General features: G+C 37.8%; 1 protein-coding gene across 1 annotated transcript in view; it reads left to right on the top strand.

The window, feature by feature from the left end:
- col14a1a (collagen, type XIV, alpha 1a) overlaps positions 1-25,783 on the top strand; it is a 192,859-nt gene that overhangs the window by 39,197 nt on the left and 127,879 nt on the right. Inside the window, 11 exon segments of the mRNA XM_059340164.1 lie at positions 11,121-11,276; positions 11,547-11,666; positions 12,409-12,573; positions 14,317-14,481; positions 15,812-15,963; positions 17,552-17,681; positions 17,992-18,137; positions 18,640-18,769; positions 20,743-20,882; positions 22,568-22,694; positions 24,988-25,127. Of these exon segments, the coding sequence (XP_059196147.1) occupies positions 11,121-11,276; positions 11,547-11,666; positions 12,409-12,573; positions 14,317-14,481; positions 15,812-15,963; positions 17,552-17,681; positions 17,992-18,137; positions 18,640-18,769; positions 20,743-20,882; positions 22,568-22,694; positions 24,988-25,127 (1,571 nt within the window).

The raw sequence follows: 25,783 nt of genomic DNA, 5'->3' as shown, positions 1-25,783 counted from the left end.
TTTTGGTGATAGACTTAACTTAAGAGTTTCTCAACATTTAATATTGTAGTTTTGTAATTATGTTTATTTTAATGGTCATTTATTACACTTAATTTACACTGGGTTTATAATGTTACTACACTTTCCGCAATTGTCTTTTGTAATTTCCAGTTTCCATACTGGGATATTATAATAGAAAATAGTATGCTATTTACGTACTATTGGTTTCATACTAAGGTTTTACTTAGCATACTAATGTTAGTGTGGCATCAGGCTCAGTGAAGACATCCTGTCTCTTTTTAACACATGTGGTTAAACAGGTGTACACTAAGTTATGATATGGAAAATTGGCCAGCAAGGCCAGTTTTTTTTTCACTTCATTGCATCTGTCTCTTTAAATGCTGTCCACATTTTCATCTGAGTTTGGCAGAGCACTTAACAAGCACACCTACACATGAGCAGATGAGGTTGAAAGGACCAGACTGTATTGATTTAAAGTGGACATTTTCTCTACATGAAACAGGAAATTGCTTATATTGAAACATTAGTTTCTACATGAGGAACTGCGGGCAGGAGAAATATATCTTATTACTATTCATCCTGTAATGATATATTGAGAAAACATTTTACAGGGGTCACCATAAAAGTGGGAAGGTCACACACTGTATAATATTCTTTCCATTTCATCGTTTCACTGAAGTATATTTTTATACTGAGTGGATTAATACATCAAAATCTAACATATCAACTTGTGTTAAACTATTTGGGAATAAATGTCCAATTATTTTTGTAATAAATTAGCCTTATCTTTGAGGTGAAGCACTCTTCTAAAAGCAGGTTCAGGCAGGAATCAAACCTTTGCTACGAGAGTAAGGGAAATGTTCTTGCTGAAGTGGGGACTGTCGCTTCTGCCATCCATCTATCTGCATGCCTGTCACTGTTCTCAATGTTAATTCCAGACACTGAAACACAATCACAGTGGCGGGGGAAATAAAACTTAACTAGAGAGAGATTGAAATGACAGCACACTCTGTCTGATCCCTAGCTAAATAGAGGTCAGCAATAAATCAAGGCCGGCTGGGAAGAACTACTGTTAATGAGAACAGAGGGAGAGCGAGGAGCGAGAGGGTGGACTTTTTTTTTTTTTTTAACTAGATAAGAGTGTGTGTTTGAAGATGTGTTGTGTGAGTCTCTCTATTTATTTGTTTGTGTATTTTGCATACATTACTCTCCCAGCTATGTCAATGTGTTTGAGTTGTGTTACTTGGGAGATTACAAAGCAATCTACTTGCTTTAATTAACCTGGCTTCTATTGTGATAGTTGTAGCCTACATGTCTTTATGCTTTATTTGTGTGTTTGTGTACAGATGCAAGTTTTACTACACTGCAAAAAAAGAAAAGTTGGGTGAACTCAAAATTTTAAAGGCAACAAACTTCGATAAAATTTTAAGTTGGACAATTAAACTAAATATTTTAATTTTTGTTTTTGAGTTTGCTCAACTCTGAATTTCTCTGGCACGATTGTAACGGCGCTATGAAATGTCAGTTAATGTTGCGACCACAATTTTGAGTTAGCATTGATACGCTAATGGCTACTCTTGTAGTTAATCTTGCAGTTAATCAGTTAGCCGCTAGCATCCGTTAGCCGCTAGCATCAGTTAGCCGCTAGCTTTCGCTAATGACTGAATTTCACAACAAAGAAATAAGAGTTAGCAGAACTATTGTCCTTTGTTGTGAACCCCAACTTAAAGATATAAGTAACAACAACTCACTAACTTGTTTTTGAGCAGACAACTGGCTTCCTTTGTTGTGCTAACTTACATTATTGCCCTAAATGTCAGTAATTTATATTTCCAAGTTTTACCAAATTAAATCACTGTTTTAGGCCAAAAAATCAGCTTTTTTGCAGTGTACTCCTAACTTGCCTCAACCATCTCTTTCTTGTAGCTCCCAGCTGTGTGTCCCCCGTCTGTCTTTTTGCATGTCTGTCTTTGCTCTGCTCGAAGTCGCAGCAAGCCAACAGTGGCTCCCATTGTTGCTCTCACATTTTTAATACCCATTTCTCCACTCCCACACAAGTTAATTCAATTGTCTGGGAGCCACATACTTTTTTCCCACAGCACACTGCAGCCTGCACTGTGGGCTGAGTTGTAAAATGTGGTCGCTCGCTCTAGCTCTCATGGACACCAGGTGGACGCTCTGTCTAATCACATGCTTGCGTGCCAATTATGGTGGGTGCTTGTCCAATTGTGTCCTTGCATGTAAATAGGTTCAGTGGCGCCTTTTCTAATCACGTGCTTCTATGCAAATAAGGTTCAGGCGTAGTTCAGCCAACCTCATGGTTCACAATCAGAGAACGTAGAGACATAGACACAAATCTGCAAATTCAGTTTGATGAGATGAAATTATTGAGCAGCAGGCCGCAGTACTGGTCTGGAAGGGTTTTGTGGCTTTTCAGTCAAAATTACAATAATTTCACCACCGCATTGATAAAGAAGTTGCTGTGTTGCGATTGATTTTGAACATTTATACTACGTCAAAGACAGTTGGCTTTCAATCATAAACACTTTAGTTTTTAGTTTTTTTGTTTAGTTTTATTTCCATAGTGACACCGACTGTAACATGTTGGGCAAGTAAAGCTCAAATACGTGCTTCCTGTCATGTAGGGAAGCAAGACGTCATTTTGGTTGACTGAAACAAGGGTTTTTAGCTCCAACAGCTGGCTGAGATGTTGTTCTCTCTCCTGCAGAGAGAAGAAAACTAGCCAACCTCTACTGCAGTAGTACTGTAGTATTTCTGCCATCTATGACGTTAGAAGCCGGTTGAACTAAAAAGGTAGTAAAATGTAATACAAATATAGCGGTTTGGCTAATTATTTTGGTCCAAATATGTCATCCCATGACTAATACACTATGTGCAAATAAGTTTAAAGATTGCCTTTAACTCTAGCATCAAATCTGCCCTTTGCTGTGGGGACTATTTAAGGGCCTGTTTTATTAAATGAAAGACCGTGAATATTTTAAAATATTTTTCTGTCCTCATATGAACATTTGGTCCTCATATGAATAGAAATACAAGAACACAGTAGTACACACTGTCATGTCTTGTGCTCTACCACAGCGGTTTGTTTTCGTTAGAGGAGTTGATTTCTGTGCCAATCACAACCTGTCTCTTATTAGTTAGCCGCAGAGATGGACAGAGTGCGATAGAGGAGTGGAGAAAGGCGGAGAGGAAGAGAAGTAACCGTAGACTTGGTGAAAGGAGCGACTTGGCACCACAGAATCTGTCAATATATCAGCAGTCTTCCATCAAACTCAAATACAGTGTTTTGCTCTCTCACCAGTTTTCTTTCTTCCTGCTTCATTTGTTTCCCTTTCACACTTTTTTTTTCTCCCTCATGTGCACACACGAACACACTGTTTCCCAGTAGGTGCACTTTGACCCACAGCAAAGGCATTAAACAGGGAGAGAAAAGGGTGGAAAGAAGTAAGGAGGAGGAGGAGGAGGAGGAGGAGGAGAAAGGCAGATGGGGCTCAGAAGGAGGAGAACGACCTTTGATAGGCATGTTTTTGTAGTCTGGCACTCAGACAGAGCAGAAAAGAAGAATTCAATACAACACACTCCAAGATACTTGGATACTCTGTCTCCTTTAACTATTTTCTCTTTGTAAATGTACATGCTTAATCTGCAATGTGACGGCCAAAGTAATTCGGATGACAGTGGATTATTTTCCAAAACACTGAGGAAATTAAATTTTCAAATGGTTAATAATCAGAGAGATTCTACAGGTGAAGTTGTTTCATTACAGGACATCTTATAAAACTGATGATGCACCTACACAGACTTAAATACAATTATATAATTTCTGTGAGTTACCTTTATCCAACTTAAGTAGTTGAGTTCTTTATTTTATTTAAATACATTTATATATTTTCTGTAAGTTATTTTTACAGTAATTTTCTGTTATATTTATTTGTGTTTCTAATATATGGTACCCTTTTGCAACTCAATTCTGGTCTCTGTGTGGTGTTTCCAGTCCTCCATTTCCTTCCTGAGCCGAATTTATATCTTCTGTTTATCTAGCCTACTACTACTACTACTACTACTACTACTACTATTAATACCTTAATCTGTACATTTAATATATGCTACATACAGCTGCTTGAAATGACTACAAGGTTTTCAAAGGCCTGATCTCTACATACAGATATGTGTAGATAAAGGTAGAATCTAGGAAACAGAACAAAACAAAACCAGATGACCATAGTCTGGTGATGACTTTTATTCGCATTTTTAAAAAAAAAATGCAGATATCTGTTAGCTGTAATACCGTCTGGACCTTAAACACTTTCAAAAATGATTGATGAAGTTGCTCAGATTGAAAACAGTGGCTGGCAAACAGAAGAGGAAGTGTTGGCTCAGATATCTGTTATCTGGATATCCGCTGGTTACGCCCAAACCCAAGAAATATTAGCTGTTACCCCCCGAGGCTAAATCGCTGTCAGACCAATAGCTGATGTGTTCTCAGATGGCCAAAAATACATCAAAGTTGGTAAGGTTTTGCAGAGACTTTATTGTATCTGTCCTGTCGGTGGACTGACAGAAAAATGTTCATAATGTAAAGCACACACGGATATGAAAATACACAACCTGGGCCAACAGTAAACCATGACTCAAGGTTTTATGTTTACTGAGATGGATTATCTACCTTTTGCAATTATGGAGGTTGTTTCTCAAACTGTATAAGAGTGAATGGGAAGAAATTATTTCTTCTAGGAAAAAATGACCTTTGATATCCAACTAGGCCGACTGTTTAGACACGTCGAGAGGGATAATGTGAAGGAGAGGGGCAACCTTGATTATTGGTTCATATGTAAAACACCAGTGTTATGACTAGCTGAAGGACGTTCTCACCACTCTGCCAACAATAGACTTGGGAATGACCAGTGAGCTGTAATTAGCTGTAATTACGACCCTCTAATCCTCTGTTTACCATCTCCTTCATCTGTCCCGATGGCTTTTCACATCGCTCAGTACCCCTCTCTCCCTCTCCGACTCTTTTCTTTTCTTTCCATTAAGTTCCTCGTCTCTCTATGTGCCCACATTGCCAACAGCAGTCACTATAAATCAGGGGTGGGCAATTAATTTTCCCAAGAGGCCACATGACCAATACCACGAAGGTTGCAGGGGCCGGACCAAAACTCTGAACTAAATTCTGCTCAATATTAATGTAACCGCTTTATAAAATACAGTAAATTATCTGGTTTTGAGCTGCTACTGATAAGAATACATGTTATGATAAGACTGTTAATGTGGTAATAAATCAAATATAGCAGTAAAAAGTAGTAAATACTCCAATCACTATATCACTTTTCCGTAACTGTAAATGACATTTAGCAAGTTTCCTATTTGTGTTTTTGTATTATATAGCTTGTTTTTCATGTTTGTACATTTTCAAGGTGTTTTACAATGTTGTGATGTTTTTATTTTGAAAAGGTGCCGTCCAGTGTGAAACAGGTGCTTTAATTTTGAAAAAGAAGTGACAGGAAATAACTGGTAGAACGGTTAAATGAAAAAACGAACGGTAAATAATAACGAGTGCGTAGTAATTCATATAACGTTGATGTAAAGTATCAAAAAGGCTTCTATAGTGGCTGACTGACAGGACACAAGGTTTGTTAAAGTTTATTTTCTTCTGTCATGTATATTAGTGGCTATATTTGTTGTCTTAACTATAGTAAAAGTGCTTGTTAGCGCTAGTGCTAATGCTAATGTTTGCTATTTTTCAAAATAAAAGCACTGCGGTTATATTGATTTCTAATTTCTGGGTAACCTCACGCGGGCCGGACGAGGGCAGCCAACGGGCCGGATGTGGCCCGCGGGCCGCCCAATGCCCAGGTCTGCTATAGATACTAACTCCCCCTGGATATCTCCAGTGGTGGAAAGTACCTAAGTACATTTACTCAAGTACTGTACTTAAGTACAATTTTGTGGTATTTGTACTTTACTTGAGTATTTTATTTTATGTAGATTTTTTACTTCTACTCCACTACATTTTGAGGGAAATATTGTACTTTTTACTCCACTACAGTTAGCTGACAGCTTTAGTTACTTTTTAGTGTGAGATTTAGCATAAAAACATGATCAATTTAAAGTGATTAGACATTTTTTCTTTAAAATTAAATTCATTACAGTATATTAAGTAGTTAAAATGAGCCCTATGTTTACTAAATTAAAACGCTGCATCAATACAAATAATCAAATAATATATTTTGAACATATAAGTGGGTCCATTCTGCATAACGAGTACTTTTACTTTTGATACTTCAGTACATTTTGATGCTGATACTTTCGTACTTTTACTTAAGTAGGTTTTGAATCAAGGATTTTTACTTGTAGTGGAGTAAATTCACAGTGTGGTATTAGTACTTTTACTTAAGTAAGGGATCTGAATACTTCTTCCACCACTAGATGTCTCTCACTTTTATCATAGAATAGCTCCTCAGCTATTCTTTGTGTGTTCCACTTTTAAAGAAGGTTGCCCAGTGCTTACTCATGGCTCTTTCTTTCTGTTTTTTTCAACCTTAGAGTTTCTTTAAAGGCCACGCTTGTTTGTTTTGTAAGAAGGGAAACTCTACAAAGAAGCATCTTTTCACTCTTTGGCCTCTCAGCCTTTTGCCATTTTGCTGAAACTCTCAAACTAAGCTACAACTTCTCTTTTCAATGGGACAGTTGAATTATTAATATGATTTTCTTGTCCACTTGAGGCCACTCTCATGGACACCATGCGCTGTCGGTTGTTGAAAGCGCTGCTTTCTCCTGGTGCGACCTTTTAGCAAAATAAACACTTGTGACCAGTCTGCACCTGAACTCTTGAGCATATATTCATAATCCTCTCGGCTTTTTCTAAACATTACCTTAAGAGCATTTTCTAATAGCACCTCAGTGTTTTATGCTATGCATTTGCAAATCAAAGATTGTCATCAGCTATCTCTTGACCTTGTTGTCTTCTCTTCTCTCCGCCTTCTGTCGTCTGTAGCAGATGGATGGTTCAAACAGTCAGACAGACACAGACAGCAGACAGAAGGCTCTGTCTGGAAAATCACTTCTTGAAACGAATTCCTGCGTGGCATATCGTTGCACAATGTGTCTTTTATGAATATCAATCTTGAGATAGTGTTGGCTTGACATTAAAGCACAGGTGGTACAGTAAATGTTATAATTATATATCTATATATATTAAATATATATATATATATATATATACATATATTTCAGGAAAAAAATGCTTGCCAAACTACAGTAAGCCTTCTTCTTCTATGTTGCATCTAATGTGTTATTATTCGCATCAGATTCATTCATGCTAGTGTGGTTTTTTTTGACGAATACCCATTAGACTGGAGAGATTTTTCTTTCTTTTTTTGCCACCAACATGCATCTTTATTTATCTAATTTTGGATCATTTTATAGCTGGTAGTTGACAGTGTATGGAAAGGGAACACAAGGGAAGCACAATTGAACTGGAAATCTTGGGACTCACCCAGGATGTTGCAATTACCCAGTGTGCACCTGAGCCACAAAACTAACATCTGTTGTCAGAGCATAGTGAGAAATTGAGGCTCTCATTCTGCACTCATAATGGAGATATTTAGAGATAAAACAACACTTGTGCCTTTGTGTGCAGGTTTGATTGATTTAGGTAAAAATATTAACCAGTAGCAGTCGAAATATCTCTTCACTCTGTAATCTTTGCCTTCACGAGTGAAGCGCTTGTTCAAAATGCAACCTGGTCTCACAGGAATCCGTGAAATAGCCACAGATTTCGCTTAACTCAAAATCCATGGAATAGCCACGGAATCACTCAAATTTCCGTGAAACTGACACGGCTTTCGCTACAATGCAAGTTAATGACAGTCATATCCCGTGGCTATTCCAACATACAAAGTGATTATGTACATTCACTGAGTGAATATTTAGAAAATAAAAGATATATTTCTCGCTAGAAATGTGATCAAAATCCATTTTTATGCAGAAACTAAGTCAAAATATTGATTTTTTCACTAAAAATGAGAGAACTGTCCGCCATGTTTTTTGTTCTGACAGCCGGGACCTTGAAAGTCACGTGACTTGGAACAAACCAATAGGAAAAAATATCCATGGAATAGCCACGGGATATGACTGTCATTAACTTGCATTGTAGCGAAATCCGTGTCAGTTTCACGGAAATTTGAGCGATTCCGTGGCTATTCCACGGATTTTGAGTTAAGCAAATCCGTGGCTATTTCACGGATTCCTGTGAGACCAGGTTCTCAAAATGTGTCTGTTTGCAACAGGCCTCCAGTATTGCTGCTTGTAGTTTTCTCAAGAGCCGCTCTTTCAAAAAGCTTTTCACTCTCCACAGCACTTCTTTGGATCCTGAACAACACACCTGCCATGATATTGTCATGTCCCTCAGCTATGCTAGAATATACGTGTCATTTGGCCTTGTCATAAGCTGACATGAACATTTTATAGCCTCGGTGAAGTCAAAGCTCGGCTATTTCCAGGAACAAAAGCATTCATTATGAAAGTGACATTACTGATGCTTGAAGTATTTGAGTTTGCTACAATGTAACATCTCTGGTCTGTCTTTCTTCATCTGTTCTTCAATATACACTACCGGTCAAAAGTTTTAGAACACCCCAATTTTTCCAGTTTTTTATTGAAATTCAAGCAGTTCAAGTCAAATGAACAGCTTGAAAGGGTACGAAGGTAAGTGGTGAACTGCCAGAGGTAAATTAAAAAAAGGTAAGCTGAACCAAAACTGAAAAATAATGTACATTTCAGAATTATACAAGTACGGTAGGCCTTTTTCAGGGAACAAGAAATGGGTTAACAACTTAACTCTATGGAGTCTTGGGCTATTTTGTCCATTTTTTAATTATTTTCATGTCTTTGTAAGTAATTTTGTGTCTTTTTTTGGTCATTTTGTGTCTTTTTTAGTCATTTTGTCTCTTTTGGTGTCTTTTTTTAGCCTGGCTAACACCAGACCAAATCTCATTTGAGATTAGGTCTGGACACCTGCCGTTCATTTCTCCGTAGAGGAGGTGTGGTTTACGATCCTCCGGAGCCGTTTATTGGACGCTTAGAATGTCTATCAAAGCGTCTGTAGGTAGCTCTTAGCCAATCAGATCAGTTATACCAGATGACGTAGTAGAGCAACAGAGATGGATGTTTGTTGTGTGTGTGTCTGTGAGAGAGTGTTGCTGCTGCTTTGCTTCTCCAGTTCTCGCTTTCTGCAAGATTATTTATTTTCACGCTTTATTCCCCCTCATGTCATTCAGCCACACACATCCACTGATTTTATGGGCAATAAACAAGCTGCTGCGGGTCTCTGGGGGCTCCGCTGTCCCCCGATTCGGAGCGAGATCACCGGCGGTGACCGGCGGTCTCACCGGCTCGGCGCAACGAGCCGCAGAAACCGCCCGTGCGGCGCTAATAGCCCCGCTACCGGTGATCTCGCTACGAGCCGGGGGACAGCGGAGCTGCCGAGAGACCTTTCGCCTTTCAACTTTCGCTCTAAACTATTTAAAACACCATCTACAGCTAAAGAGAGTTTCGCGTCCGCAGCAGCCATGTTGGATCCGGAAAGCTTCCAAGTGCCGAGTAGTACGCGTCATCGTCTCACCGTCCCTCCCCGCTCTGTGATTGGATCCCTAAAACAGGGCTAAGATAATCGCCTCGTTGCCAGACTGCCTGGAGGTTCGAAATCAAATTCGAGCGCGCAAGGCAGTCTGGGTATACCCAGGCTAGTCTTTTTTGGTAATTTTGTGTCTTTTTTTGGTCATTTTGTGTCTTTTTTTAGTCCTTTAGTCCAACAAAAAATGTGATTTTGAATCTTTTTTTTTACTTTCAAAACACTATCATGCTCAATAAAGAATTTTAAATGTTGCAAATGTGCATTAATTTCAGAATACACTGAGACATTAAACTGCATCATTTTCAATTAAATTCTGGAAAAGTTGGTGTGTTCTAAAACTTTTGACCAGTAGTGTACTTTAAGTGACTGAGAGCGAACTGTACTCTTCATGCCCTCTCATTGTGCTACACAGCGACGACATAACAATCTAATAATACATATGTTCCATAATATCAAAAGCATGCACTCAACACTGCACCTTCTCAAGTCATCAGCCATACACCTGCCATGAGTGACGTCAATTGGATGATTGCTTGTCACAAAAAAATGAAGGACACACATACAGACAGAATGAGACGCCTTCCACTTTAGTTTGATATTTCAGACATTTATTACTTAACAAAAATGCAAGGCATGTCCTTATTTCCAACAGACAGCACTCTTTTATCTCTATCTTTGAGACACAATGTCCAACCTGATCAGCATGTTCTGGTTCATTGACTGTTAATAATGTTAGAGAAGGATGAGGGATTTATGACACAACTTTAAGTGGTTGTATTCAATTTTAGAGGAAAGGATGGAAAGGTAAGCAGTTATGAAATTATGATAAATGAACTAATAAAGGGGTGTGTGTGTGCGCGCGCGCATGTGCATGCATACATTTGTGTATGCTTTTGTGTGTGTGTGTGTCCCTGCTTCTCCAATAATAATGACTCATATCCTCCCTATTACCTTCAGGTGGGTGGTTTCAGTTTAGATTTCCCTTTTAAAACTGTCTTACAAAAGAAAAGTGAGGTTGTTTCGAACAACTTGTTTACAGATTAGTTCCAAGAAGAGGAGTAAAGGAGGATTACTGGGAAAAGAAATGCGTCAGAGTTCAAAGGAGGCTTTTAAAATGTGGTGTTCACGTCATGTATTGAACATTTTTAAGAGCAAGATAAGAATAGGAGATGCCGGATGTGTGTTAAAGTGGTTCAGATTGTCTTTGTACTGTTTTTATGCCATTGAACTGTATGCAAAGCAAATAGTCTATGTATATTTTCAGCCTTTTTTAATTCTAAGTTCTTTTTTGTTCAATAAAGACAACCTGAAACCTGCAGACTTGAGTCGTGATTTTGTGTTTTCTGAGTTCTGGCTGAGAAACCTTCACATCAAACTAAAAGCATTATATTTATACTGTCTGTTTGTCTCCATCTGTGGCAATTTAAAACTCATGACGGCTTGCCTCCTCTCCTTCTTTTAGTTGACCAGTTTGTGTGCCACACTGAGGCCATTGCAGACATCGTGATCCTGGTGGACGGCTCGTGGAGTATCGGTCGCCTCAACTTCCGGCTGGTCCGCATGTTCTTGGAGAATCTGGTCAATGCCTTTGATGTTGGCATCGATAAGACAAGGATAGGTGGGTCCCTGCTACTCTCCCTCTTGAACAGATGGGCACAACATGGGACCAATATGGTCTTCCCATCTTCGTGTCAACATTTGTATTGCTTTATTCAGGTACCCCCTCGTTTTTTTGTCACTTTTTTAAAACTGTTTTTGTGTATCAGCTGTCAAGGGTGTCGAATTTTGAAGAGGCCTTATAAGCAGTATGTAAACTGAGTGTGTGTGTGTGTGTGTGTGTGTGTGTGTGTGTGTGTGTGTGTGTGTGTGTGTGTGTGTGTAATTGCAGGTCTGGCTCAGTACAGTGGTGATCCCAGGATAGAGTGGCATTTAAATGCTTTCTCCACAAAAGACGCCGTCATTGATGCCGTTAAGACCCTGCCATACAAAGGAGGAAACACTCTCACAGGTGCTGCTTGTCACTGATACTACCAGTTTGTTTTGCTATTTATTCTGAATTCTATTTACTTTTTTTGGTAAAATCCAACTATTTCAGAAACTCCAAATACTTACTGTTCATGACATCAATATTTCTCGAATATGTGTTTTTATTTTTAAGGTATATTCAGATCATGAAAACTTTCCGAAGCACTTTAAGACTTATTTTAAATGTAATTCTCAGATTCACTCTTATTCAACGCGTCAATCTTTAGATCTTCATCCTCCAAGATTTCTGACATGCAGAGGTCAATTTATTGTTCAATTTAGGGACCAAATTATGGATAAATACCTTTTCCCATCTGGCAAAGGACTCCATCTCTGTAAAATGCTTCAAAAGATGTCTAAAAGCTCATTTAACTGCTGTTTTGAAATTCTAGTTCACACACAAATACACTTTTTTAACATGTTCATTTTTGTTTTTAATTGTTTTTGTTATCGTCATTATAACTTGTTGATGTTATACATTTGTTTTTTCTATTATCAGTTTGTTACTTTCTAATAACTATGAAATTTTAGGTGGAGGCTTTAAATAAGCCCATCTGGGTTTTCTGCCTCTCCCTGCACTTTACATTATATGTTATCTTTGTCATTTTATGTAATTCTAACTGTGCAAATAAAATAAAACAAACAAATAAAACAAACAAATATCCCTGTCTCCTTTTCTCCCCCTTAAATGACCTTCTTCCTTTTCCCTCTCCTTCTCTCTCCAGGCCTTGCGTTGTCCTACGTTATGGAGAACTGCTTCAAGCCTGAGGCCGGCTCACGAACGGGGGTACCCAAGATTGGGATCCTCATCACGGACGGGAAGTCCCAGGACGATGTCATACCTCCTGCAGAGAGCCTGCGCAATGCTGGAGTTGAGCTGTTTGCTATTGGTAAGAGAGGACACAGATACAGGTTGCATTTGAAAACAGAACCAATAGTAAACTAACACATCGTTAGCCTCATAGCATAATTGCCTAAGTAATTTCAAACCAAACTACATTATTTCTATGTAAGAGAAAAATTGCCTTAGTCAGGGCATATTCTGCCTAAGTCACTTTTATCTGTTATGAAAACGATGTGTTTAATTTTTTATGCAAACTTGTTCACACTTCTATTTGAACTTACTGTTACAATATCAATTAAGAATACCAATGGGCTTACTAAAAATTGTGTTTTTTCTTGTTTTCCGAAAACGTTCAAATATGACTTAGGCAAATATGCTATGAGGCTAACGACATACATTCTGCACCTGCATGAGAGGAAAAAATAAAAAATAAAATAAAATTCACATCCTGACACTAATGTTTCTTTGACCTGATCTTACTGAGTACTTTACTGTACCTACTCTGCTAAAAGCCTTTATATGTGAATTTTGTTGGAAAAATATAATGCGTTTTTTCATTACACCAGCTCAAAAAAGATACCATAGAAATGGAGATGCCTGCTGGAGGTGTGGTATTGAAGGAGCTAATCATTTCCATATTTTCTGGAACTGTAAAATTATTCAAAGGTATTGGGTTGAAATTCATCATCATTTGCAAAATGTATTTTCAATTGTTTTCCCCTTTTTATTTGAAACTGTGTATCTCGGTAACATATTACTAGATGGCTTTAGCAATGCAGACAAGAAATTGCTTTATATTCTTTTAGCAGCAAGCAAAAAGGCCATTATTACCAGGAGATGGCTCAAACCTGAGCAACCACAAAATGATGACTGGATCAACATCATACACGACATCTACACAATGGAAAAAGTGACTTTTCATCTAAAGTTACAAATGGACTCATTTTACAAAACCTGGTCAGAATATGTTAAGCCTACAAGTTCTGATTTTATTTAAAACTGTCATTTAACTAACAACGACTGCTGCAAAGAATGATGATAGGAGAAAATGATGATGCTGTGTGATATTGGTACCCCCCACCCCAAGTGTTCTTGTTCTTTGTTCTGTATAAAATGTTAAAAAAATTCCTCAATAAAAAGTGAATTAAATTTCCCTAATTGAGTCTATTTCATCGTTAGATGATCAACATAGATGGTTCTAATTAAGATAAATTGATATAACCTTTAAATGGCCAGTAATTGTTTTTATTATACTGATTTGGTGATCAAACTCTAGGCACAACATATACAAATTGTTATAGCTATTTTTTTGTTAGTTTTTTTCCAAGCATTCTGTATATCTCCTCTAAATGTCCCTTTTTATATTATTTATTTATTTAGTATTATTATTATTTGTTTGGTTTTATGTGTATGTATATGTATGTATGTATATTTTTATTTTTATTTTTCGTTTTTTATTATTTATTCGGCTACTGTTCACCCCTCCTGTTTTTCTTTGAGGGGGAGAGAGTTGTATTTTCTCATTATCATTACTATTTATTGTTTTTTGCTTATTTTATGTGAATGTAACTCTCTGGTTCGGGGGGCGAGAGGTTGTTCTAAAAGGGGGAAAAATGGGTGAATTGTACCTTTTCTGATTGAATATGTATTATGTCCTGACAACCCAATAAAGATATATATGAAGAAAAAAAAAGTGAATTAAAAAAAAAAAAAAAAAGCCTTTATATGTGCTTTTTCAATAGTTGTTAATATAATACTAACAATAATGTGTTTGCCCATCTTTTCCTAGGTGTGAAGAATGCTGATGAGGACGAGCTGCACTCCATCGCCTCAGACCCCGACGTCAATCACGTCTACAACGTGGCCGACTTCAACGTGATGAGCTCCATCGTAGAGGGTCTGACCAAGACTGTGTGTGAGCAAGTGGAGCTGCAGGACAAGGACATCAAAGAGAGTAAGGGGCTATTTATATTAGAAAAGAAGTGGTTCACATGTCGCCTTGTCCAGCCATGTAGGAAATCAAATATGTTTATAGTTGTTCCAAACAGCCACACGGGGACGTAGAGTGAAAAGCCATCTGTCATCGAGAAGGAGATGTAATATCATTTAAATGCTGGGAGTAAAAGGCTAACTTTAGACTGTTTACATGAAAAGTGGCATAAATTGTTGCAACAGTTAGCAGTTCACACCCTGGCTCCTTTCTCGCCTTCACACACAGCATTTTTGTGCAGATAGTATAACAACAGGAAGCACATGAAAGTGAGAGATAGCATTTACACCTTTTCTGACTGTACAAGGCAAAATGAGGTAAGTTAAGACAGGTTTTTTTCCAGCCAAGGTAACTATTTGCAACTGCTGTCACTGCCTAATGTACACTGTAAAAAAAAAATCTGTTTAATTTACGGTAAAATACCGGCAGCTTTGGTTGCCAGAACTTCACTGTAAAAAATACAGTGAGCGTATGTAAATGTAAATATCAGCAAAAACTGTAATTTATACTGAATAATCCCATTACTTTTAGGATAATTGTGTCATCATGGTATTTCTCCATTAATTTTACATCAAAATTTTATATTTTTACACTAAAACTGTGTGATTTCTGCAGTTTATGGCGGTAGAATTTAAAGTTTTATGACATTCTTTGATTTACAGTAATTAAAAGTATTCACTACGGTGATGTACAATGTTTAATTTGACAACCTATTTCTGATGCAATTTGACAGTGTTTTACTGTAATTTCTACAAAGGTTTTTTACAGTGTATGCCTGCATGACTGGATTATAAAATGTCACATTGAAACGATTAGCCTACAGGCAGCTGTAGTCGTGGAGTAGGTTTTATTTGGATGTGTGAATCAAGTTTGGATATTTAGATAGAGCTTAAATTGCCAGAGATTGTGGCACTTAATGCAAAGTTTCTCCGTAGGGGAAATATAACTCATGAGGTCATGGAATCAAAGCCAGGAAATTATATCCTGCTACAAAATGTTGATTATTTTAAGACACATCCTCCTCTTTCTCCATCCTGCTCCTCTTTCTCACTCTTTCCTCCAATATGTTTTCATTTTTAAGGAAATAAAGATGCAGGATGGAAAATCAAAGAGAGGATGTCTTTGAAAGGACACCATAAATCCAGTCTAATGTGTTTTGATTATATTTCAACATATCTCCTTTACTCTGATCCCAGTTTTTCAACTTGGAAGTTCCTCACTGGGAGTCTTTTTATGTAATGTGATGTAATCTGCTTTTCTATACTTCCCTTTTTCTATCTTTTTCTTTCTTCAGAACAGCCACCAGAGATGACAGGACCACCGCTTGATCTGGTGACATCAGAAGTCACAGCCCGGAGCCTCAGAGTTTCATGGAGCCACGCCCCCGGAAACGTTGAGAAATACAGAGTGGTTTATTACCCTGCTCAGGGGGGAGAACCACAGGAGGTAAAATACCCTTTTTTATTCTATTTTACTAAGAACACAACTACTTTTACTGTACTGATGAAGTAAACTGATCACAATTACCCTGTCCAATCTATCTTTTGTATTGTATTGTTATTAATTCTGTGTATTTTATTGTATTTTATTGCTGAATCTTTTCTATCTTTTTTGTACGGTGTTGAGTGCCAAGAAAGGCGCCTCCAAATAAAATGTATTATTATTAAACACCCACTACAAACACATTTTATCACTATACACAAGGTATAATTTATATATTTATTATATGAGGTTCATAATCATCATCAGTTTAAGTGTGTGCTATACAGTCATGGAAAGAAATATTAGACCACCCTTGTTTTCTTCAGTTTCTTCTTCATTTTAATGCCTGGTACAACTAAAGGTACATTTGTTTGGACAAATGTAATGATAACAACAGAAATAACTCATAAGAGTTAAATATTAGAGCTGATATCGAGCCATTAAACTCTTATGAGTGCTTCTCCTCTTAACTGTTAACTCCTCTCGTTGGCTTTTAACACCACGTAGAGTGCTGATTTTATGTTGATTTTATGATTTTATGATTTTTTTGTTTTTATTTGTATACATGCATATTTTATTTTGTGCGGGCAGTACATTTTAAATTTTTATGTTATTGCATCTTACTGTTCTATTGTTTACTACATCTCTTTGTATTGTGTTATCTATTTATTGTTTGTGCAGCACTTTGGAAACCTTGTGTTTGCTAAAATTGTGCTATATAAAAAAGTGGATTGGATTGGAACTGGGGGCTTGCCACCAGCAATCTACTGTCTATGTCATTGCAAGCACAAGCAAGACCTGAAAAAACATTTCTGAGGTCAAGAGACTCCGTAGCACACAGAGAGGGGGGTTCAGGCTGAGCTCTGCTCTGTTTTTCCATCACATTTACTACACCGATGGGAGTTACAGTAACTGGGGTCTTTGGGCAGGTGTATGGATTGAGCTCAGTTTTTCCTCGAGACGCTGGTGGTATCATTCATCAATACCGCTCGCTCTCATCCCTCCATTCACAACTCCCCTGAACATCAGCGCAGGTGACGAAGGCGTGCTAGAAATTATACTCTGTCTGAAAGAGGCACCTGCTTGACTTTTCCAGAACATTTGACCACAGAAACCATTAAATCTTTTGCTTTGCTGGGTTTACGGGGACCAGATGTTCCGGAGCCACATGTGAGAAGGACGTTCCAGCTGGCTCAGCTCGGACCTAATCTCTATCACAACTGTCATCCATACAGATCAGAATGAGAAAATATTCTAGCTTGTGCTTTATCCTGTCCAATAAATCGATTGTGTTTCCCCCTTCTTTACCATTCTCCTTCGATCTCTCTCTCTCTCTCTCTCCCCTGCCCTGCCTTCCTCTCTCTTTCCTCTTTTCCATTTCTCATTTTCATCTTTCCCAATTTATTGCACCGCTTTCCATTTTCCTGCCATTCTTTGTCCCCATACCCCTCCTTCCCCCTTCTCCCATCCATTTCCGCACTCCATCCCTCTTTTCTGTCCCTTCCATCCATCTTTCCTTCCCCCTCTCCCTCCCTCTCCACGCTCTTCACAGGCGGTCGTGGAGGGTAGTGAGACTTCAGCGGTGTTACAGCATCTCAACTCTCTGACTGAGTACCAGCTGGCTGTGTTTGCTGTGTATGCAAACGAGGCGAGCGGAGCTCTCAGAGGATCAGAAACAACACGTAAGTTTATTCTTACACACAAACACACATGCAGAAATTTACTTACAAAACCTCCCACCAATGCTTCAGTCAACATCTGAGATCACAAGTTGATAGTAATGGCTTAAAAGTTTGACAGCCGCGAGAGCCAGACATATTGAAAATGATGCCCTCGTGATAACAGGAAGATAAAAGACTCCAGGAAGATGGGATGAGGGTTTTATCAAGAGACTTGGTTTATTAGTATGAGTCCTCCTCCACTGAACTGTGCTGGATGCTGTGTGTTTGTGTGTGTGTGTGTGTGTGTGTGTGTGTGTGTGTGTGTGTGTAGTGGCCCTTCCCACAGTGACAGCCCTCCAGCTGCTGGATGTCACTCACCGCACCATAAAAGCAAAATGGGACAGTGTGGATGGAGTTTCTGGCTACATGCTGCTGTATGCACCGCTTACAGACGATGGAGACTTGGAGGAGAAAGAGGTACACTGTAAAAAAACGTTTGTAGAAACTACAGTAAAAAACTGTCAAATTACATCAGAAATAAGGCGTAAAATTTAAAATTGTATATCACCGTAGTAGATACTTTTAATTACCGCAAATCAAAGTTGCATAAAATAGCATAAAAACTTTTTACTGTCATAAACTGTAGGAAACACACAGTTTTTCTGTAAAAAATATAACATTTCCATGTAAAATTAATGGAGAACTACCATGATGTCAAAATGACACAATTACCCTAAAAATAACGGGAATATTCAGTCTAAATTACAGATATTTACATTTAAATTAACAGTAGAAAATCCACTCACTGTATTTCTTACGGTAAAGTTCTGGCAACCACAGCTGCCGGTATTTTACCGTAAATTAAACAGATTCATTTTTACAGTGTAGTGGAAAAAAAGAAACAAACCGAAAAATGATAAATGCTTATTCAATTCATGGAGTTTTGTTTTAAATGTATTGTTTATTTGTGTGTCCCCAGGTCAAGGTTTCAGATGCAGTAACAGAGCTAGAACTGGATGGGCTGACCCCTCACACTGAATACACTGTGACTGTTTATGCCATGTATGGGGAGGACGCCAGTGACCCCATTACAAACCAGGAAACTACATGTGAGTCATCTTATTCAGGAGCTTTATCACAGGGGTGTCAAACTCTGGCCCGCGGGCCAAATTTGGCCCGCAGTGTAATTTTATTTGGCCCACGAGGCAATACCAAATTATTATATAATTATTGTACTATAAAAGCTGACCCGCCGGTATTATACGGCGTATTTACCGCTAATACTACAAATCCCACAATGCCCTGCTGTTGTTTTGGCGCGTCAATCAGGACAGGACCCAGAAACGCTCCTCTGTGACAGTCGTCATAGCAACCTCAAGCTAGAGCTGTCTCCGAGCTACCCCTTCCCAAAAATTCCCGAAAAGAAAGGCAGAATTTTTTAACCTGTTGAAAAAGTTTATTTTGATATTTAAATCAGAAGGATGCAAATAGAAAAGAGGCATACGATTTTTATTTAATTTTTATTTAATAAATTAATGACATTGATGTGTTTTTTATTTGAAATTTGATTTGCATGTCTGCACTATTTAGTTATATATTGTATGTTTATAAGCATTGCTGGTTCCATATTCAATGTTAAAGCAAAACATGTTTGGTATATATTAAAAGGTTTATTTGTTCAATGTTGGCCCGCGATTTTATTCAAGTTTAAAATTTTGGCCCATTGTGTATTTGAGTTTGACACCCCTGCTTTATCATAACCTTCACCTTTATTAAATCTTAAAGGGTAACTTTGGTATTTTTCAACCTGGACCATTTTTTCATGGGTGACATATAGGGACAATTTAAAAAAAATAAAACTGGTCCAGTATTGAGCAAGAAAGCTGACGAGCTGGAATGTAATCGCTCGGGGCCATTTTTGCCTTTGACAGACTCAGATTGTGATTCTAAGTGTCTGACAACATTATGGAAAGGACCCTACAGAGAAATAACTTTAGATGGCAATGCAGTCGACCGTTACTGATGTTAGGTCAACACAAACACTTAAGGTAATAACATTACCTCTGCGGGTCTCTTTCTCTTTCTTGGAACGGCATTTTTCTTTAGGAAACAGTTCTTTGGAATAGGATTTCTTCTCTGCTTTGGCTGGCAGAAGTCATCACGGTCACTGGTCACCGCAGTGTACCAAAAACCTTTTCCCTTTTCCTCTCACAAACTTGTGTTTCCTTTTTTGTTGCTACTGACAACAAGTCACCTCTTGCGAAATGTCAACATGAGCTGTTGGGTCCTTACCATAATGTTAGACACTTATAATAACAATCTGAGCCTATCTGTGATAAAAACAAGCACTTTTACTGAATGTATATTGACAGCGTCCTATTATATTACAGCTCATGTCGCCGCTGTGGCTGCGGCTCTCTCACTCAATACTGGACCAATTTAAAAAACTGTTATCCCCATTAGTCACTTAGATACAAAAACAGAGAAAAATAGGGTCCATGCAGTGGCGGTTCTAGACCAGTTTTACTGTGGGGGCCAAGGAGGGGCCAGTGTTAAATCAGAGGGGCACATTAGCACATTAAAAAATGGCAAAGATGATATTTAAGCATTCAAATCTTTATTTTAGCTTATTTAAACATCACATTTAAGTATATTTGGAAGATACAAATGAGACTCGCCAACAATAACAGTTTTTTTTGTATGACAATGGCATTTCTCATTTTTGTGAACAATCACTTTTTTTTTATTTTGAAAGTGCAGTATACACTTTATATACACAATATTTTATTGCACAATTAAGCTATTATACAATGTTCACATTCTGGGTTCCTTTTGTGCACAATGAGATATTGTTTGAACAAAAAATTGGTAAAAATTGTTCCATTGTTCATCGGTATAAATTGATCATTTTATTATTCAGTTGACACAGGGGCCACAGCAGGGGCCAAGGGCTTCTTCACAGGGGCAGTGGCCCCTGGAGGCCCCTGTGTAGAACCGCCACTGGGTCCATGGTGAAAAATACTGAACTCCCCTTATAAATGTGCACCTCAAACACTTTCTTCTCTCCGTGTCTTTCTCCCAGTACCACTGAGTCCTCCCAGCAACCTTCAGTTCTCTGACATCACTCACAACTCCGCCCACATCAGCTGGGACCCCGTGCCCAGCGGGGTTAAAGGTTACCGCATCATGTGGGTGAAGACAGACGGGTTATTAACTGAAGAGGTGTGTGTGTGACACATGTGACTCGCAGGATTTTATGTGTCTAAAATGTCATTTTATATACAGTACAGGCCAAAAGTTTGGACACACCTTCTCATTCAATGCGTTTTTCTTTATTTTCATGACTATTTACATTGTAGATTCTCACTGAAGGCATCAAAACTATGAATTAACACATATGGAATTATGTACTTAACAAAAAAGTGTGAAATAACTGAAAACATGTCTTGTATTTTAGATTCCTCAAAGTAACCACCCTTTGCTTACTAGAATATAAGACATGTTTTCAGTTATTTCACACTTTTTTGTTAAGTAAAGTAGTTTTGATGAATTTACAATGTCAATAGTCATGAAAATAAAGGAAACCCATTGAATGAGAAGGTGTGTCCAAACTTTTGGCCTGTACTGTATGACAGCGATTGTTTGTACAAGTGTCTGTGTCTGGGAGATGAGAAAAAGGTTGAAAAAAAAGGAAGGATAGAAATAAGAAGATATTAATTGTAGGGATCGTTCTGCTAAGCATGAAAAGGTCAGAGCATAGTGATTATTGAGCACAGATATAAATCATCTTGGAAAATAAACCGATATGGCAGTCTCCACAGTAGTGAATAGTGCTGTTTAACTATCGATCACCAAAAACGCCTTAGTTTTATACAATTCTAAACCTTGCACGCAGCTGCCTAAGCAGTATTGTAAACATTGGGCCTCATTCACCAATATCTTCTTAAGAATCTTCTTAGAGATATACCTTCTTAAGAAGATTTCGAAGAAGACTCTACGTCAGATTCATCAACGTGTTCTTAAACCGCTGAATTGTTCGCAGCCGTGTTTTTAAATTGATGAATGCCATCTCCTCCTAAATAGAGTGGGCGTGCCAGGTGAGTCTAATTAACATAGGATTAGCATAGGTAACCGCCCATTAATGCCCATAAAAGGGCGCATAAATAGGACTGCAGGGCCGTGTGTAGACGCCACCTAGAGGAAACAGCAACAGAATGCCTAAAGCAAAGCGTAAATCCGTTGGAGCACAGGTAAAAAGAAAAAAAAACTTTAGCAGTTCAGAACTAGAAGTTCTGCAGCAGGAGATCACTTGGAGGAAGAAAATTAAATTTAGCAGCCTTAGTGCAGGTTGCAACAACACAAACAATTTATTTTCTGGAATAATACCATATATATATATATATATATGGTATTATTCCAGAAAATAAATTGTTTGTGTTGTTGCAACCTGCACTAATTAAATATTATATATATATATATATATATATATATATATATATATAATATTTAATTTATTTATTTGAAATGAAAAATGAAATGAATATATAAATACATAAATATGACGGAAATTTCACTGTAATGTATTTTATTGAACTTAACAAAAGAAGACAACACAACCATGCCAACATGTCAGCACTGAAATGTGCTTAAGAGTTCTCCTGAGTGTTCGTAGGATTTGTTCTTACCTCAGAAAAATCCTGGATAAGAAAAAAATTCATGAAGGCCACAATCTTCGTAAAATCTTCGTAAGAAGGACTTAAGAACAAATTTGTTCTTAAGAACGGTTCGTGAATGAGGCCCAATAACTACAAGAAATCTTCATAAGAAAAAAGTTGCATGGGACGTGTGGCCTTTGTGAATGAATCACTGTTTTTTTAATGTGTATGTCGTGTCTCTGCGTTGTGCAGGTGCAGGTGGGTCCAGTGAACTCGTATGACCTCAGTGAGTTGACGTCTCTGATGGAGTACTCAGTGGCTATCTCTGCCCTGTACGACGAGGGCCAATCAGAGCCGCTCACAGACGGATTCACTACCCGTAAGTCACACTTTTTTGACTGTAAGGATAAATCAGACTGTTTTTTACTTTCTTAGTTAGATGGTCGATTTTTTGGGACTCAATTTAAATATGTGATAATGAGAATTGAACAAAGTGTGTGAGGTTAAGAAGCCATTAAAGTCAAAAACAATAAAATAAAAAAACAATACAAGAAATCATAACATAATTTAGAAAAAAATTAAATAAATAAATGACAACAAGAAGCAGACAAAATGAGCAAATAAAAAAAGAAAAACTCAAGCCAATCAATAGACAGCATTCCCATAAAAAAACAAGGAAAAACATGAAAAACAATATGGGGAAAAGCAGAATAGAAATAATTAGACATCATAAATTAAATGCGGTGATGATTCCCTTTCATAAGGATTTTCTTTCTCTAAGGATAAAGAGCTCTGAATAATCATCAGGTCTATTCATTCCTTTGTTTTTTCTTTTACTGTAGTCTAATTTGTCTTCCACATCTATGTTTCGACATTTCTCTGCTGAGGACAGTTTTGTCTCAATTTCCTGAATACAGTTGTATCAATACTTTTAAAAGGCAAACCATTTCTCTCTTAGTGCCAAACGGTGATGAATTTTATTACCTCTATTGGTCCTTCTGCTGCGTTGGCGCTCTGCCAGTCTCATTTATACCTCGGCATAATAGCCCAGTCGCATTAAAAGGTCATTTTGCTGTCCCTTACTATTCCATCCTGCTAACAGGTATTGATTTGTAGGACTATCCCTTTAAGCAACAAGCAGTTGGACTCCAGTGCTGAGTCAGCTGAAAGAAATGTATTTCTGGCAAGCAACTATTAAACTGCTCACTCTAAAGGGGCCATGTTGATTTTTATTTATCTCCCGGCAAACCTTGTTCAATGGCCCAGGTTTAAGAAAGGGAGCTTCATGAAGTACACAAATGTGTTTGTACTTTTAGGCTTTTTTAGTGGATGGGTGGGAGCCTGCATGATATAAGTGTTCTTGTAAGTTAAGATAATTGCTGAACAAACAGTTTGAACTTGTGCAGTAAATTAGCCTACGGCCAGAGAAGCACAATTATGTCCTGGTCGGTGATTGTACCATGCTCCAAACTGAAACTCATGATGATATGGCTTATAGTGCACATGGTGTTCTACCTCTCACATGTTTTTATTACTGTGTTACTTCCAATGACACACAGCTTGTTTCTTGTTCTGGCTCGGTGCAACCAGATTGGGAGTTAAGTTCTGTGTAGCTGTAGTTATTCTGAGAGACAAATATTCAATAAATATTGAAGCTAATGTTTGTATTAGAATTCAAAACAACCATGATAGATGTGTGGTTACATCTCTGCAGTAAATGTTTCATGCAGCATTTCCATTAAAGTTGCATCAAGCTGTAGGCCTACACTGCAAGAAAAGAAAAGTTGGGTGAACTCAAAATTTCAAGGCAACAAACTTCGATAAAATTTTAAGTTGGACAATTAAACTAAATATTTTAAGTTTTGTTTTTGAGTCTGCTCAACTCTGAATTTCTCTGGCACGACTGTAACGGCGCTATGAATGTCAGCTAATGTTGTGACCACAATTTTGAGTTAGCATTGGTACGCTAATTGCTACTCTTGTAGCTGTAACAAGCAGCGCCGCTAGCATCAGTTAGCCGCTAGCATCAGTTAGCCGCTAGCATCAGTTAGCCGTTAGCTTTCGCTAATGACCAAATTTAATTAATTAAATCACTGTGGTGTTTTTGTATTAACAAAATTAAGAAAACAACCTATGGGAGAACCAGAACATTATTAGAAACACAATTCAAATCACAATTAAGGTGAAACGAGAAGAACAAAAGCATAACATGCCAAAAAGTAAACTCTCTTTCAATCAATCAATCAAACTTTATTTATATAGCGCTTTTCATACATATAAATGCAACTCAAAGTGCTTTACAAAAGCCATCAGCCCGTCCAAACATATAAAACACCAACAAACAGTATGACAGAGGTAAACAGGACAGGAAGACAGAGTATGAAGAGAGAGAAATACAGCACAACATGAGGGGAGGAAAGGAGGAAAAAAAAAAACCTCGCAACATAAGCAAAATACATTTCACAAACATGAACAGACTTATGACATGCCATAGGGGGGATGACCTGCAGCCATCCGGACCTGCAGCCATTTACAGCGCTGTTCACAGACCCGCCTGTCACGCTGGGGGTATGAAGCATCGAAGGCGTGGGTTGGGGGGTGGTTAGGGGAGGGATGTATGCATGTCTGTATATGAGGAAGTTCGTGTGTGTAAGCCTCTTTCTACTCTTCAGCTCCAGTTCCTGGTCCTTTGGATCTACGCTCCAGTGATGTCAGCACCGACAGCTTCCAGGTCAGCTGGGATCACTCAGCCAATGACATCGTCCTCTACAGACTCTCCTGGGCGCCGTTCGCAGGCGGCGACACAAAGGAGGTCAGTACCAATGAAATGCAGCATGTAAAGGTATTTGCTTTAGACAGAGTTGTCTTAACCCTATAAAGCCAAGTGTATCATATTTGATACACAAGTTTTTGAGACCTATACATCATCAGTGTGATATTTTTTAGGGTAGGGTTTATTAAATTTATAATATATAAATATTATCTTTAGCTTCAAGCTTGTTAACCCTATAAAGCCAAGTGTATCATATTAGATACAGTAATTTTTGAGACCTCTACATCATCAAAAACCTGATGTAAACATGTGTTGAAGATAAACAAACTGAGCAACAAATTGCACAAAAATACAAGATGTAGCAAAAATGATATGCAGGTTATTGCTGCGTTAAAAAACTTCATATCTGCAGATGTATGATGTTGTGTTATATGGAAAAAATATGTATTTTGCATGGTTGAGGAAAAAGGAAAAGTCAAAGTCTTAATAGGTTAAAAATGTTAGGGTTTATATGTTTTTGTTAGTTCGAGAAAAACAAACTGTGAGCAACAAAATGCACAAAAAGACCTGATGTATCAAATATGATAAAGATTAGAATTCATATATGCAATTTATTTATTTCTTAAAATTCGTCAGCAGGTTAATAAGCACTCAGTTTTTACAAAAATTGAATTTTCTGGCAATTATTTCATGGT

Source organism: Centropristis striata, chromosome 8 (genome assembly GCF_030273125.1).
Source record: "Centropristis striata isolate RG_2023a ecotype Rhode Island chromosome 8, C.striata_1.0, whole genome shotgun sequence".
Lineage (NCBI taxonomy): Eukaryota > Metazoa > Chordata > Actinopteri > Perciformes > Serranidae > Centropristis > Centropristis striata.
The sequence above is the reverse complement of the archived record's forward strand: the minus strand, read 5'-3'. Positions and strand labels throughout refer to the sequence as shown.